We start from the raw sequence: 17,124 nt of genomic DNA, 5'->3' as shown, positions 1-17,124 counted from the left end.
GTTTATTATCAGGTCAAGGGGAAATACTCATTTGGTACAAATCGGTTTGCGAGGCATCTATCCTTACGCTCCCATAAGGGTAATGAGGAAAGAGGGAAGAAAATAGGTCATACCTCAGGTTTTCAACATGGTCCAGTACAAGGTAGATTTCAAAGGAGATGTCATCCTATTTAAGTTTGAGTCGCAACATATGAGGAACCAAAAGATCATTGTGGAAAGAGAAACCATTGAGCCAGACAGGTATCACGTCAGTCATATGTACTACTACCTATCATGGTTGGAGGACGACGTAGTAGGGGACATCAAGCCAGGAGTCAATCCAAAGTATAGGATCGTATATGAGGTGGCTGAGGCACAGGTTAAGTATAAGAGGCTACCGGTGTTCGAGTCTGAAGCAAAATATCTGGAACAGCACAAAGTGAACATGGAGGCGATAAAGGAATGAAAGGAGATTGCCACTAAGTCAACGGAAAGGTTGGAATACTTGGAACAAGTATTGATGGAGCTCGAGGGGAAGATAAGAAAGAGACTCTCAGATTGCCAAGGCATAGATAGCAGTGAAGGAGGACATCTAGCAAAAGCTTACTTATTGTTGGATATGTGCGATATGGGGAACCTGATTGATGGGGTCAAAAGAGCCACTCATGGAGAAGGTCCTTCAGGGACCAAGTAGACTAGGAAATGATGTTCTGTACTGCTTTCTAGCTTATCTTTAGATTTCTATTGTAATAAGGCTAAATTCCATTAGTAACTTTATTATTATTGTCGATTTAGTAAAGGTTTGACTCATATTTCGCATTAATGAAATGACGCAAATGTTGGCATCAATTTTATCTAAGTCTGTGTGTCGCTTAGGACTACCTCAGGCACAATGAGGTCCCCAAATTAAGATGTGAATTATTGCATGACTTTTTGAAACATATTTAAATATTGCAAACACTCTTTTATTTCACCTTACTAAGTTGATTACCTTTTGCTTTTTCTTTTCTTCTTTTTTATTATTCCCATTCCCAAGGGTTGGTTCATGGATACTGGCATCATCAGCATAGCACACCAAATCTAGAGGTCCTCCACCTCCTCCCCCACCAAGCAACTCCAAAGGCAAAGGAAAAGGGAAACTGGATGATTTAAGTGGTATCAGGAAAGATAATGCTACTATAGCGGAAAACGTTGAAACTTTAGATGGCCGAAGTACTCCGGCACAAAATGAGTTGGTCTTACGTTTGGAGCAGAAAATCTTGGAACTGCAGGGCGAGCTTGAGCAGGTCCGGAATTTGTGCAAACCTCTCCCTTACTCTCAATGTTCCCGACATTAACCAGCAAAACCCAACTACCCAGAACCAAACACCGCCGTAAAACACACAAAACCAGAACCCATCACCAAATCCTCCCGCACCATGCCAATATCCCGCACCTTCCCAGAACCTTAATCTGCCACCAGTACCGACCCCTCAATAACACCACCACCATCCAACTCAATACCCGCAAACCACTACTTATCACACTCCCTAGAATACATCACAACCTACTCCCGATCCCTAAAACTCAACTAATGACCACCCTTATACCCAAGTTCTAGAAATCCATCAAAGAAATCTGATATATGTGGAAATCTTACCCCCACACCCCGTAGAAAACCCTATACATACCTGAATCGACTGAGAAAGAACTACTCATTAAAACCATGGCGGAGGAACTCAAGAAGCTTACTGGTAGAGTTCACAGTGTTAAAGGTTGTAAAGGCATTGAAGGTCTAAACTACGAGGACCTATGTATTCAGCCGGATGTGGAACTGCCGGAGGGTTACAAACCTCCCAAGTTCGAAATGTTCGATGGTACTGGTGACCCGAAGGTGCATCTGAGAAGGTATTGTGACAAGCTTGTAGGAGTAGGAAAGAATGAACAAATCAGCATGAAATTGTTCATGCGAAGTCGTACAGGAGACGCCTTGTTTGGTATATCAGTCAAAACCCAAAAAAGTGGGTTAGTTGGGTGAGTATAGCGTCAGACTTCATGGATAGATTCAAATTCAACACGAAAAATGCGCCAGATGTTTTCTACATTCAAAACCTCAAGAAGAAGCCAACAGAAACCTTCTGCGAATATGCTACTCGTTGGAGATCAGAAGCCGCAAAGGTAAGGCCAGCACTTGAAGAGGAACAAATGAACAAGTTCTTTGTCAGAGCTCAAGACCCTCAGTATTACGAAAGGTTGATGGTTATTGAAAATCACAAGTTCTCTGACATCATCAAGTTAGGAAAAAGGATAGAAGAAGGAATTAAGAATGGGATGGTGACCAATTTTGAGGCACTGCAGGCCACAAATAAAGCTTTGCAATCAGGAGGCATTTCGAAGAAGAAAGAAGTGGGTGCAGTGATGGTAGCCCAGGGCCCTATGTCTCCTCTCACATACGAAACACCTCCACCCACGTATCAACCCTCACCCCCTAGATACCAACACCATGTTGCCACCTACCATACCTATAATACTCAACCTGCATATTACCATTCACCTCCACCCGCCCGCCAAAACTACCCGAAACCACGTCCAAATTTTGACCGTAGACCTCCTAGACAATACACCCCAATTGGTGAACTCATAGATCAATTGTATGAGAGGCTGAAGGCCGCTGGATATGTTACTCATATCTATGCTATTGTTGTGGAAAACCTCTCCCAATGGATCAACCCCAACAAAATATGTGCTTATCATTCAGGCATGAAGGGTGATACCATTGAGGAGTGTCATACGTTGAAAGATAAAATTCAAACGCTGATCAACACTAAGGTCATACAGGTAAAGGAAGTTACGCCTAATGTTCATAACAACCCTCTCTCGGATCACAGAGGTGAGGGAGTGAATGTGATAGAAACTGATGAAGAATGGGATCAGGAAGGGTCCATCGGAATCATCCGAGAGGGAGACATTCCTAAAACATTTCCAGCCACCCTCATGCCAGTTGTGGTACAAACCCAGGCACCATTTAAAGTTGAGGTAGATACACCCTTCACTGTGATGGTAGCTCCCACGCCACCTAACAAGTCTGATATCGTTCCATGGGATTATGTTGAGGAAGCAAGAAGAAAGGGAAAAGCAAAAATAGAGGAAACAGGTGCGGCGCAAGGTATGACTAGAACTGGCAGAGTTTATACACCTGAGAATCTGGGAGGAACAAGCAAGGAAGCTGCACCTAAGCTGCCTGTTGTCGAGACTGACACTGATGAGCTTTGGAGGAAGATACAAGCAAGGGAGTATTCTGTTGTTGACCACCTGAACAAAACTCCTGCTCAGATATCCATCTTATCACTGCTACAAAACTCAGATGCGCACAGGAATGCTTTGATGAAGGTGTTAAGTAAAGCTTATGTGCCCACCAGCATCACTAGTGTAGAGATGGCTAACATGGTCGGACAGGTATTGGAAAGCCACAAAATCACCTTCCACGAAGATGAATTACCACCAAAAGTACTGAGTCACAACAGGAAATTACACATTACGGTGCAATTTGAAGATAAGTTCATCGTCAGGGTCTTGATAGATAGAGGTTCAAGATTCAATATATATCCATTGACCACTCTAAAGAGACTAGATAAAGGTATGCACGAGATACGAATAGGAAGCATGAATGTGAAGGCATTTGATGGATCTCAGAGAGCCACCATTAGAGAAATCAACCTCAGTCTATAGATGGGTCCGACTTGGTTTGATGTCGATTTCCAAGTGATAGATATATCTGCTACTTACAACCTATTGTTGGGACGACCATGGATACATGCCACCGGGGCAGTGGCTTCAACTCTGTATCAGGCTGTAAAGTTTGAATGGAAACATCAGGAGGTGATCATCCATGGAGATGGAAGCAACCCCATCTACACCAATCAGACCATTCCGGTCATCGAAAACAGAAAGAAGCTGGGTGGAGAAACATACCAACGCATTGAACAAGTCAACGCAATTGAAAAGGACCGCTTATGGAGCAACAAGATAGAAAGCATACTGCTATAGACGGGGTATGAACCCGGCAAGGGTCTCGGCAAAACTCTTCAAGGGATCACCAAATCCGTACAACTACAGTACCATGGTATGACTTTTGGAATCAGGTATGAATACACATGGAAAGAATACCATGATTGGTTACCACTGTGGCCTACTCCTTATTATCCACTGGAACAACCGGTACCACCTATGCACCAGACATTCTATCAAGCTGACATGATGTGTGGATCTGAGGAAGATGAGGTTTTGGCTGGCATGAGGAAGTTGTTTCTAGATAAAAAAGACATGGACTGCAGTGCAATTGTTGAGGAGGAGGAAGACCTTACCATTCAGACCATGGAAGAAGGAATTGTTCTCAAGAACTGGACCGCTGCACCATCCCGGGCCCGTCGAGTTCCTAGGTAGCATGGCAAATTAGCATGAATTATTTTAAAATAGTTTTGAGCATTTGACATATTTTTCAGTATTTTGTTTTGAAATAATTACTCGAGCCATCAAGCCGCACTTGTTGATGTTTTAAAAGTTTATTAATGCATTATTGATTTTTATATTTATTATTATATTTATACATTTCTTTTCAGCATAATTATTACATATCTTGATGGACCTAAAACTGTGATATGTAATGAGACAACGCAACATAAGGACAATTATTTGGAGGATCTGGACGATGATATAATACCTGAGAAAATCGTCAGAAAAGTAGAAGACTTTGAAAACAAACCAAAGTCTAATTTGGAAGAAACTGAGGGCGTTAACTTAGGGGATTCTGAAACGATCAAGGAAACTCGTATAAGCATTCATCTATTACCTTCATAGAAGGAAGAGTACATCAGATTCCTAAAGGAATATGAAGACATCTTTGAATGGTCCTATGACAATATGACTAGTTTAAGCACGTCCATAGTAACTCACAAACTACCCACCAAGACTATGTGTCCACCAGTAAAACAGAAGCTCAGAAAGTTCAAGCCGGATATGAGTTTGAAGATAAAAGAGGAGGTTACCAAGAAAATCAAAGCCAAGGTTCTCCGAGTGGTTGAATACCCGACTTGGTTGGCCAACATTGTCCGAAGAAAGATGGGAAAGTTAGAGTATGTGTGGATTAGTATGTGTCGATTACCGAGATATGAATAGAGCAAGTCCTAAGTATGATTTTCCGTTGCCCCACATACACATACTAATTGACAACTGTGCCAAGTATGAACTCCAATCCTTTGTGGATTGCTTCGCAGGATACCATTAGATCTGGATGGATGAAGATGATTCCGAAAAAATAGCCTTTATCACACCATGGGGAATATACTGTTACAAAATGATGACGTTTGGTTTGAAGAATGCTAGAGCCACCTACATGAGAGCCATGACAACAATCTTCCACGACATGATACACAAGGAAATAGAGGTGTACGTTGATGATGTTATCATCAAATCTAAAAGGAGTTCGAATCACATAGCAGACTTAAAGAAATTCTTCGACTAGCTTCGAAAATACAACTTGATGTTGAACCCTGCAAAGTGTGCCTTCGGAGTTCCTGCTGGAAAATTGCTAGGTTTCATGGTCAGTCGCCGAGGTATTGAGCTAGACACGTCAAAAATCAAAGTTATCCAGGACCTACTGCCTCCAAAGAATAAGAAAGATATGATGCGTTTTCTAGGGCGCCTCAATTACATCAGCCGCTTTATAGCACAATCAACCATGATATGTGAACCAATCTTCAGAATGCTGAGGAAAGATGTTACGACAAGCTGGACTGAAGAATGCCAAAGAGCCTTCAACAAAATCAAGGAGTATTTATCTAAACTACCCGTGTTGGTCCCACCAGAACTGGGAAGACCTCTGTTGTTGTATCTGTTTGTGTTGGATGGGGCTTTTGGTTACGTTCTAGGACAACATGATGAAACGGGAAGGAAGGAGCAGGTGATATATTATCTAAGCAAGAAATTCACACCTTATGAAGCTCGGTACTCTTTGTTGGAACGCACCTGCTGTGCTTTAACATGGATAGCTCAGAAGTTGAGACATTACTTCTGTGCATACACTATATATCTCATATCAAGGATGGATCCGCTAAAATATATCTTTCAGAAACCCATGCCTACGGATAAGTTAGCAAAGTGGCAGATATTGCTAAGTGAGTTCGACATCATCTATGTGACTCAGAAGGCAGTCAAGGGGCAAGCATTAGCAGATCATTTGGCATAAAATCCCTTAAATGGAGAATATGATCCATTGAAAAAGTATTTTACCGATGAGGAGGTGTCGTTCGTAGGAGAAGATATCACTGAGGCATATAATGGTTAGAGGATGTTCTTCGACGGAGCAGCAAACTTCAATGGAGTAGGCATCGGATCTGTCATATTATCATAAACCGGTCAACACTATCTGGTATCCGCAAAACTCAGGTTTCCATGCACCAACAATATGGCGGAGTATGAGGCCAACATCCTGGGACTCAGATTGGCTATTGACATGAACATTCAAGAGCTGTTGGTAATCGGAGACTCAAATCTTTTGGTGCACCAGGTTCTAGGGTAATTGTCTACAAAGAACACCAAATATTGCCATATTTGCACTGTGTACAAGAGCTGATCAAGAGGTTCACAAAGATAGAGTTCAAACATGTTCCAAGAATTCAGAATGAGTTTGCAGACGCATTATTCACTTTGTCTTCCATGATACAACATCCAGATAAAAATTTCATCAATCCTATCCCAATAAGAATTCATAAGTAGCCAGCTTATTATGCTCGTGTTGAAGAAGAGATTGACGGAAACCCGTGGTTCCACGACATCAAGAAGTACTTGGAAAGAGGAGAATACCCAGAGAGCGCTACCAACACTCAAAAGCGCACACTTCGAAGATTGGCCAGCTATTTCTTTCAAAGTGGAGGAATTCTGTATAGAAGGACTCCTAACTTGCGATTACTGTGATGTGTCGATGCCAAGGAGGCATCTAGATTGTTCGAGGAAATACATGTTGGAACCTGCGGACCCCACATAAATGGTTTCATTTTGGACAAGAAGATACTAAGAGCAGGGTATTTCTGGATGACTATGGAAACAGACTGTATCAAGTACGTTCAAAAGTGTCACCAATGCCAGATACATGCTGACATGATACGAGTATCACCCAACGAACTTAATGCAACAAGTTCACCCTGGCCTTTCTCTGCTTGGGGTATGGATGTCATCGGACCAATCGAACACGCTGCTTCAAACGGACATAGGTTCATTATGGTGGCCATCGACTACTTTACAAAATGGGTTGAAGCCGCATCTTACAAAGTTGTAACTAAGAATGTTATAGCAGATTTTGTTCTGGATCGCATTATTTGTCGATTTGGGGTACTAGAGTCAATCATTACTGACAATGCCGCCAATCTCAACAACGATTTGATGAAATCCATGTGTGAGACATTCAAGATCAAACACATAAACTCTACAGCATGCAGGCCGCAAATGAACGGAGTCGTAGAAGCCGCCAACAAGAACATCAAGAAGATATTGAGGAAAATGGTAGACAATTACAAACAATGGCACGAGAAGCTACCATTTGCTTTACTCGAGTATCGTACCACAATTCATACATCAACTAAAGAAACTCCCAACCTACTGGTTTATGGTACTGAAGTCGTTATTCCCCCAGAAGTGGAAATTCCTTCTTTAAGAATCATACAAGAAGTTGAGCTCAGCGATGCAGAATGGGTACGAAGCCGGTATGAACAACTAGCTCTCATTGATGGAAAAAGAATGAGTGTGGTATGTCATGATCAACTCTACCAGAACAGAATGGCAAGAGCTTTCAACCAAAAGGTCAGGTCGAGGCAATTCATGCCAGGGCAGTTGGTACTAAACCGAATCTTTCCACATCAAGATGAAGCAAAGGGGGAATTCTCACCCAAATAGAAGGTCCCTTACATGGTTCATCGGGTATTGACAGGAGGAGCACTTATACTTGCAGATATGGATGGAGAGATTTGGCCAAAACCTATCAATTCAGACGCAATCAAGAGATACTATATTTAAGATTATGTTTGTACTTTTTATTTGATGTAACTGAACTACGCTTGACCTGATTCCTATTTAAGAGGGGATACGTAGGCAGCCCTGTGGGTTCGGTCATATCACAGTAAAATCCTCATTTTCCCTATGGTCAGAAATTGGGGTAAGGTCTTGAGTTCGCCCGATCTCATCACGTTTGGAATCGCCAAGGAATGTGTTGCCGGAAGTATGCATTTAAATTGGGACAGAATTTTGAGGAGGATCCTCAAAATTCTGAAGCAAGGAGGTTGCAACGTCTCAAAATGCATCACACTCATGAGTTCATCAAAATCATTTGATCTCGTATATTATCACATATTTCAAACAACTAAATTTCTGCAAATAATTTGTCAAATACATGTATGTTTTTCGAAAAATTTGTTTCTATGGCAGCCAGACGTTACCCAGGGTGACTCAAGCAGGGCCTCAAGGAAAAAGGCGAAGCAAGGAAATCGAGAGCACGAACCAACCTTTTTCCCGCAAAACTCACGATTTTTCTTTGGATGCAGGCACAATAAACATAATAGGAACGTCCGCAAATATATACACATAACAGGATCACTATCTTCACAACAATTAGAATTACCAAACGCAAACGCATCAAGCTAAGAAATGTTTTATCCTCTCGCACTTAGTCATTGCTTTTTCTCACATAGGGCTAAGCACTACCCTCATCACTTCATAAGGCCAAGCATTGCCTTTCTTTGTATGAGACGAAGCATTGTCTCCATACCTTGTATGAGGCTAAGCATTGCCTCCATTACTGCATAAGGCTAAGCACTGCCTTTCTTTGCATGAGACTAAGCATTGTCTCCATAACTTGCATGAGGCTAAGCATTGCCTCTATTACTGCATGAGGCTAAGCATTGCCTCCATTATTGCATAAGGCTAAGCACTGCCTTTCCTTGCATGAGACTAAGAACTATCTCCATACTTTGCATAAGACTAAGCATTGTATCCACTATTGCATATGGCTAAACATTGCCTTCTTTGCATGAGACTAAATATTGTCTCCATCCTTTACATGAGACTAAACATTGTCTCCATCCTCTGCATGAGACTAAGCACTGTCTCCACATTTCATAAGGCTAAGCATTGCCTTTCTTTGCATGAGACTAAGCACTATCTCCACTATTGCATACGGCTAAACACTGCCTTCTTTGCATGAGACTAAAAATTTTCTCCATCCTTTGTATAATACTAAACATTGTCTCCATCCTCTGCATGAGACTAAGCATTGTATCCGCATTGCATAAGGCTAAGCACTGCTCTCATCTCATACAAGATTAAGCCTTGTCTTGTCTCGTCCTCGCATATGACTAAGCATCACCTGTTTTCTCCATCAAACAATCGATACCGCCACATCTTTGCATTTCATGGGCTGAAACATCACCACGTTGTCCGAAGGCGTCATAGTCCAAAGGCATCATCCTCATAGCCTGAAGACACTATTCCATGGCCTAAGGATCTCTCAAAAATGCACATCATTATTCAAAGGCGTCATAGTCCAGAGGCACCACCCTCATGGCCCAAGGACACCATTTCATGGCACACAAATCCCTTATCATACGCTTCATGGCCCAGGACGTCATGGTCTAAGGACATCATCCTCATCGTTCGAAGACAACCCTCATAGTCCGAAGGGAATTTGCATCATGTTTTAATTTTTGCAATAACCTACATATATTCGCGTGCATCACATTTTAAGTTTTGCAGGTGACTCACGAGGTAACTGTTCTACAAACAGGAGCAATTTTTGCTCCGATTTCCATTCACAGCGCTCACATCCCTGACTATCTCAAACGTAACCGACTGCCAGTAATTGATTACCTTTTGTCCCATAACCGTTCAAACACTTGACTTATATATCTGTAACATTCAAATTCGCATTAATAGCTCCACCTAAGATTATCTGTTATTTACGACACTGTCCTACCCAAAAGATCCTTTTTTTGAAACATATGACCACTCTTATAACAACTCCATTAGTTTCATTCGTCGTTGGATCCAGAACTATACACAGTCTGATTTCTATAACACCAGGGATATGTAGTCAACTCAAGAACCAGGGTTCGGCCCCTTATTTTTTCAAAACGCATCATTCCTCACTCACTTCGGACAAAATTGGTCATCATTTTCTTTACCGGACAACTCTTTCATCATTCTCAGGTAAAGAGGGGCAGTTGTTGATACCCAATTTTGCCCTCATATTTTTTAAAATAGTATATATACTTTTAAAATATCATTTTTGCATCATTACCTAATTTACAAGGGTTATATAAGTATTTTCTATCATTTTCTATAATTTTTAAAGCTTTAAAATCGATTCTTTTTGCATTTTAATTGTTCAAAATATTTATTACTCCTTCAAATTATTTTGTGATGACTTAACCATCCAAATTTATTATTTGCATCCACATATATGTTTCATAATATTTTTACTTTGTTTCATGTAATTATAATTGCATTCTTTGAGCTATTTACATAATTTTGCAGTAATAGCCTATATTCTACGCATAATTATATTTATTACATTATTCATGTTAAAATAGCATTTTTATATTTTTATAATGTTAAGTTATTATTTTTAATTATCTTATTGCATAAATAATATTTTTATTATTTATTAAGTTTTTTTATAAATTATTTTAAATAATATTGGTGTATTTAATTCTTAGCCCAATATAGGGCTAATTTTTGGATCAAAACTTTGGCTCAATACCCCTTAACCCAATATCAGCAACCCATTACCCTATACCCATCTCCTTACCCGCCCCACTTCCCATTTAATCATTGTCGTTGATCTTAGATGATCAACGGCCCACAATGGCCCTTCCTCTTTCCTTATATCTTCCCCACCCAAACCCTAGAGACATTTTTGCCTAATAGCTGCCCCTAAATCCTCTCTACTCTCCTCGTCGCTGAGAAACCCTAGTCGACGTATCTCTGAATCTTCTCCAAATCCGACCCCAAAATGGAATCAATCCACGATTCTCTTACCTTCTATGCAATATCTCGTTGTTTCTTTCAAGACTATGGTATTACATAGTACTTGCCCCATTTTTGGCAAGTACCAATCTCCCAAATCAAGTGCCATCACCTTCAACTTTTGAGACTTAGAAGATATTTCGTCTAGATACACTCACTGCCAGGCTATATGGGTCTGATTCAGTGATATTTCGACAATCTATGTTCTCCTTTTGTACTAGGGTTTGCCTGATTGTCTCCTAAATTGATTTTGAGTGATTTTGCATGCTCCTCTTTTCTTATTTGTGTTTGATTGACTGTATTTCCTTATTTTATGTGTTGATCTTTACTACTATATAAACCCTTCCCCAATTTCCCCTTCAACGGACTCTAATCGCTAAAAAGCTACTACTATCTTTCTTATTCTCGCCTTACACTATTCTGAAACTTAAACTCTTGGCTGGCTGAAAGCTAAGGCCACCGGAATTCGATTATTCGACCTTTCTTAGTGCAAGCACTGCCCGGGTTCATCCGAAACCCTTGGGAACTCTGACGCACAGATATTTTGGGATTCTACTGTTCGTTATACTATTAACATTCGAGATATTGTTGAAATTATTCTTTGTTTATTCATTTGTCAATTAGTAACTGGTAAGTACCTATGACCCTTGTCATTTCATTCTCTTTTGCTTGAATTCTTGTTCTGCATATTTCTGAGATTCTTTTTATGAATCGACATGCTATTGTATGCTATGAAGTTCTTCTCGAGGCTATATACCTTCTAGTAATCGAATTTGCCTACTTGTTGCCTTAATCCTGTTTACTTAGGACTTTTTTCTCTACTGTATGTGTACGAATGCTTATTATTGTTGCTCATTCTGAGTTTAACTTCTTGCTTTGTTCTGTATCATTCCCAGAACTTGTTCTAATTCCTGATAAATCATTCATGTGCAATTTAATACTTTTCTAGAGTTAACACATGATCATGTTATTAGCCTAAACGTGCTACTCGTAAACTAATGTATGTTCCCCACCTTGTCATGTATCTCTATGATAAATCAATGCCTGTGTTTCAGACCTTGTTGAGTTATTCTTGTCCAACCTCCTATGTTTCTCAGGCAATACTGATTAGTTAAGGCATGTTTCCATGACATTTAAGTTCTAATGTATGTTAGATTTATTAATCCTATGTCTTCAGCATTGCTTCTAGGAAACATTTCTACGTTAGCTTCTTCACTTATGTCTGGGTAATTGGTATGAGTTATTATGCTTGCCTGTCCTATTCCTCTTACGTTGATATGCTTTCATGAGTTCTTTGGATTTTGGCACTGTTGTGGTCTGTTGTAGACTATGCTATTAGGTTGTTGTTGTTCTTATTGTGATCATGTTAGGCTCCCATGTTAGAAATCTTCATGTGAAATTGCTATCCCTCTAACTATAACTACTATGACTAAGGCTCATATGTCTAAAGTCTTTTTGACTAATTCTGCTGAATACCTTATGCTAAACTTGATTTCTAGGAACATAGCATGTGTGTGTATGTATATACCATGTTAACCCAATAGACCTGCTTCTTAAGTCCTCCTAATGTGTGATTGTGTCCAGCATGCTATACCCTTTCCTTTGTTGAATGATTACTCAATATGGTATTAGTTTTCTATGTCAACTTGCTATGTTAAAGTTGATTCTCGTTGGTCCACCTAGTTGGCATGTTCAAGCCCTCTTGTTTGATCAATCTTATTCCCTTAGCTTCTGAAAACAAGTGCCTATATGTTTATATAATCGTGTCCCTATGAGGTATTATAGACTTCAGAATTGTCAATTGGTTGCCATGTATGATTCCTCCATCTAAGCCTGGTATGAGCCCATGTGTGGCCTCAAGTTATGCAATTGATACATTTTCCTATTTGAGGTGTGCTTGGATATGGGTCTACTATTCGCGTGAAAACTGAGCTTGCTGAAGGCCCCGGCAGTACTAGGTTATTTCTCTTTTGGGCATGCTCTGTTTATTGGGCATGTAGTCCTTCAGTATGCAATATTTGCACTTGTATTCATTGTTTTGGGCCTGTAATAATTTATAAACAAAACAGATGAGAAATTAGTTAAAATGGGGATAGGGCACTTTAATTCTTACATGAATGGGTAGAAATCATACCGATAGAATTTAATTACTTTACTTGTTACTTTGTTTGACATACCCTATTTTCTATATACTGATAGAAAGCATGCCTATAAGAACTTAAATATGTTACCTGCTAACATCAGAAACATATCTAAAATATAAGTATTTCGCTTGTTCGCATGCTTTATATCTATACAATATTAGATAGCATGCCTATAGGATTCAAATATCATAGATTATTTTCCCAACTTGTGCTATTGCTGTGCGATTGTTAGATAACATGCATGTAGGATCGTGTGAAATAATTAAGATCGGCTTCCATCGATATTCATCTAGATACCATGTCTATAGAGTTTTAATTAATCAATCAATCAACCGCTCTTATTGCTCTTAGCACGTTGCTCCTTTAGATATCATGACTATAGGATCTTAATCAACTAATCGATTACTTTGTTACTTCATCGTATTCCCACACTTAGACAACACGCCTATAGGGATAAAGTATATTTCAGTTGTTAACTGCTAGAAATCCTTCCTATATGACACTGTCACCTACCTAAGAAATATGTCTGTAAATCACCATCGGTAATTCAGAGTTCTAGGATTGCTTCACTGCCTCAATACGCAGATAACTAGAGATCATGCCTATATGTTTGTAATGTCTTTAATATGCAAAATATGTTAGCCTAAAAGTTGCAACGCTGCTTGTACACTACTAGAAATCAGAATCGCCAAGCAATTATGTGTATAGGACTTAACGACTATAATGCATCTTAATCCTAAAAACTGTCTATCGCTGATTCTGCCCACGTGCATGTGTTGTTTATATGGGGGCTAACTTGAGCCTTTAATTGTCTTTATGTGAAGTCCTATTTATTTTTAATGTCGCCTAATTTTATCATTTTGAGCAACCTAAGCTGAGTCTAGAACCACCTAATAGAGGTCTGAAGCCTCCTGGACCATAGGTATGGGACGGGTAGTGCATGCATAGGGACCGATTTAGAACTGAATTAGAGCACCTTTAAGTAAACAACTTCAACATAGTAATCGGGTAGCAGGAGATGATAGTCTGTGCCCGCTGAATAATATGAACAACTCCTACCCAAAGGAAGTTGCGAAGTATTATTTATGTTGCACGGGGTGATCCTTTAGGCTAAATAAATTAAGACCCCCCCCCCCCTTTTTCTTACGTGCTTGCTAAAGGATTAAGTCGCTAAGTATAGACCGACGCAATTGTAATCCTAAGTGATCCTTAAATATGTACCAATTATTCATATAGTTTATTTTTCCTTACGCTGGTTTATGCTATAACAGGACTTTCAACTTTCATATTCTTCTCTATTTATGTGCTCGCCTAGTTTAGTCATATAATTCACATAGTTTAAAATTCGATTGGGACCCACAGTTGTGGACCTCGAAGAGTGACTAAAACCTTCTCTTTGAGGTAATTCGAGCCCTTACCCGATCTTTGGTGGCATTGACTAGTTATATAGAGTTATTTCCACATAGGTGCCCTAACGCACCTAAACAATCGTTAGGTGGTGACTCTTCTATTTTAATACCCATTTAAAAGAGTTGTCATACGTCGAAGCCCTCTTTCTCGAGAAAACGGGGCGCGACATCAAAAACTTCACATATAACTTGTGCTGATACAGGGTCTGCAAAACTGTCCTGAGATGATCGGCATGGTCTTCTCGATTGCGTAAATATACAAGGATATCGTCAATAAACACTATCATAAAAGTGTCGAGGAACGGCGTGAAAATCCGGTCCATAAGATCCATGAAAGTTGTCGTGGAATTTGTTAGCCCAAAAGACATTACCAGAAATTCAAAGTGCCCATACCGAGTTCTGAAAGCTGTTTTCAGAATATCTTTCTCCCTGATCTTCAATTGGTGATACTCGGATCTTAAATCAACCTTGGAGAAGTACTTAGCACCCTGCAATTGATCAAACAAGTCATCTATACTTGGCAGCGGGTACTTATTCTTGATCGTGACCTTGTTAAGCTGCCGAAAGTCAATACACATTCTCAGTGACCCATCTTTCTTCCTTACAAAAAGAGCTGGCTTACCCCAAGGCGACACACTCGGCCAGATGAAACCCTTTTTCTAACAAGTCCTTCAGTTGCTCCTTTAGTTCCTTCAATTATGTCCGTGCCATTCTGTAGGGTGGAATAGATATAGGATGTGTTCCTAGCATCACATCAATCCCAAAAGCATTCTCCCTGTCTAGTGCGATCCCAGGGAGCTCATCCGGAAAGACCTCCGAAAATTCATTCACAACAGGCACAGACTCAAGTGTAGGTGCCTCAGCATCGGAGTCCGTAACCGGGATCAAATGGTAGATACACCATTTGTTAATCATCTACGTGGCCTTAAGGTAAGAAGTAAACCTACCTTTAGGCATCACATCATCCCCCTTCCATTAAATCACTGACTTATTTGGAAATTCAAACCTAATGGTCCTGATTAGACAATCAAGCTTAGCAAAACATGAAAAAAGCCAGTCTATCCCCATTATTACATCAAAATTAACCATCCCCAATTCAATGAGATCGGTCAGGGTGTCCCGACCACGCACCGTAACCACAAAATCCCCATAAAATAGCGCCGCCACAATAGACTCGCCAACCGGAGTAGATACAAAGAACGCCTCATGAAGTTGTTCCGATTCTATCCCAAATTCCATAGCACCATAAGGAGTGACATATAATAAAGTCGAACCAGGATCAATAAGAGCATATACATCATGGGATTGGACAGTCAATATACTTGTGATAACATCTGGAGAAGCCTCTGAATCCCGATGCCTCCACATAGCATAAAATCCGTTGGGTCCTCCCAAACTTTGTCCACCACCCCTAGCTGTACCACGCCCTGCGAGTGTTGGGGTGCTTCGAGCTGGAAGATGTGTTGCGGATATAGTAGCTGCAAAAACTAGCTGGCTGTGTTGCACCTTTGCCCATGATCTGGCGGGACAAGCGGCAACCCTCTGAATATGACCCCTCATACCGCACCTGTAGCATATAGGTAGGTCCATAAAGTAGGACCCAAAGTGCATCCTCCCACACTTAGGGCTGCTGCTGGAATCTCCCTCCAGGCCGACCTTGCTGGTGGGGTCCCCTATTGCCCTAACAAGGCCCAGATGTCTGTACACTCATCGAAGACTGAGTGAATGACTGAGATGGCCCTGATGACCCTCCCCTAAATGTCGAACTACCACCACTACCACCGGAAGAACCACCCAAGTTGCCCGCAGTCCGAGCCTTACTACTACCTTTACGCTTCCTTCTATTTTTCAGTTTACGGTCCTCTGTACCTTGAGCAAATGCCACCATTTTTCCATAGTTCATATTAGAATTTAAGGCAGTTATAGTGGCCTCATTAATAACCAAGGGGCTAAGGCCCTTTACAAACCGGCGCACTCTAGCCTCCATAGTGGGCAACATATGAATAGCATACTTGGACAGGCGTGCGAACTCCATATGCTATTCCCACACATTCACGCTACCCTACTTCAGGCTCTCAAACTCATCGGCATGGGATGCCTTAGTCTCGGCAGGCAAGAAATGAACCATAAAGGCATAAGTGAACTCACTCCACCTCGCCGGAGGACTCCCCTCCTCACGGGGCTCTTCCTACATTGCAAACGAAGAATAGGCCACCCCTTTCAGGCAGTAAAAGGCCAACTCCACTCCCTCCGTCTCAGTAGCATGCATAACTCGAAGAGTCTTGTACATCTCATCAATGAAGTCCTGGGGGTCCTCCTCATGATTAGTACCTGTGAACACTAGAGGATCTAACTGGAGAAACATGTTCAACCTAGAACTAGCAGAATCCCATGGCTGACTAAAAGATGTGGGTGCAACATTTGATCTCTGGGCCAGGGAGGCCACTATCTAAGCCAACATTTGTATGGCTCTCCTAAGATCCCCATCAGAAACACCGGGACCGGAATTATGAGTTGGAGGTGGAACTGGAATATCAGTTGGA

At 40.8% G+C, this 17,124-nt stretch overlaps 2 protein-coding genes across 2 annotated transcripts; one reads left to right on the top strand and one right to left on the bottom strand.

The window, feature by feature from the left end:
• Nucleotides 1-2,214: 2,214 nt before the first annotated feature.
• Nucleotides 2,215-3,687, top strand: LOC138898017 (uncharacterized). The gene has a single exon (XM_070184047.1). The coding sequence runs from the start codon at nucleotides 2,215-2,217 to the stop codon at nucleotides 3,685-3,687; it is 1,473 nt and encodes a 490-aa protein (XP_070040148.1).
• An 11,900-nt stretch (nucleotides 3,688-15,587) lies between these two features.
• LOC138898016 (uncharacterized) lies at nucleotides 15,588-16,568 on the bottom strand. Its single transcript, XM_070184046.1, has 3 exons — nucleotides 16,300-16,568; nucleotides 15,713-16,148; nucleotides 15,588-15,596 (listed from the first exon to the last, which is right to left on the bottom strand). Exons 1-3 carry the CDS (start codon nucleotides 16,566-16,568, stop codon nucleotides 15,588-15,590), a joined length of 714 nt encoding a protein of 237 aa, XP_070040147.1.
• Between the last annotated feature and the right edge of the window lie 556 nt (nucleotides 16,569-17,124).

This window comes from Nicotiana tomentosiformis, chromosome 8 (genome assembly GCF_000390325.3).
Source record: "Nicotiana tomentosiformis chromosome 8, ASM39032v3, whole genome shotgun sequence".
NCBI lineage: Eukaryota > Viridiplantae > Streptophyta > Magnoliopsida > Solanales > Solanaceae > Nicotiana > Nicotiana tomentosiformis.
The sequence above is the reverse complement of the archived record's forward strand: the minus strand, read 5'-3'. Positions and strand labels throughout refer to the sequence as shown.

Excerpts from the sequence above, each read along its gene's own strand:
- LOC138898016 (XM_070184046.1), bottom strand. The coding sequence starts at position 16,568 with ATGGAGGCTAGAGTGCGCCGGTTTGTAAAGGGCCTTAGCCCCTTGGTT. Across the intron at positions 16,149-16,299 it reads CCATCTCAGTCATTCACTCA|GTGCGGTATGAGGGGTCATA; the intron begins GTCTTCGATGAG and ends TATATGCTACAG.
- LOC138898017 (XM_070184047.1), top strand. The coding sequence starts at position 2,215 with ATGGTTATTGAAAATCACAAGTTCTCTGACATCATCAAGTTAGGAAAA.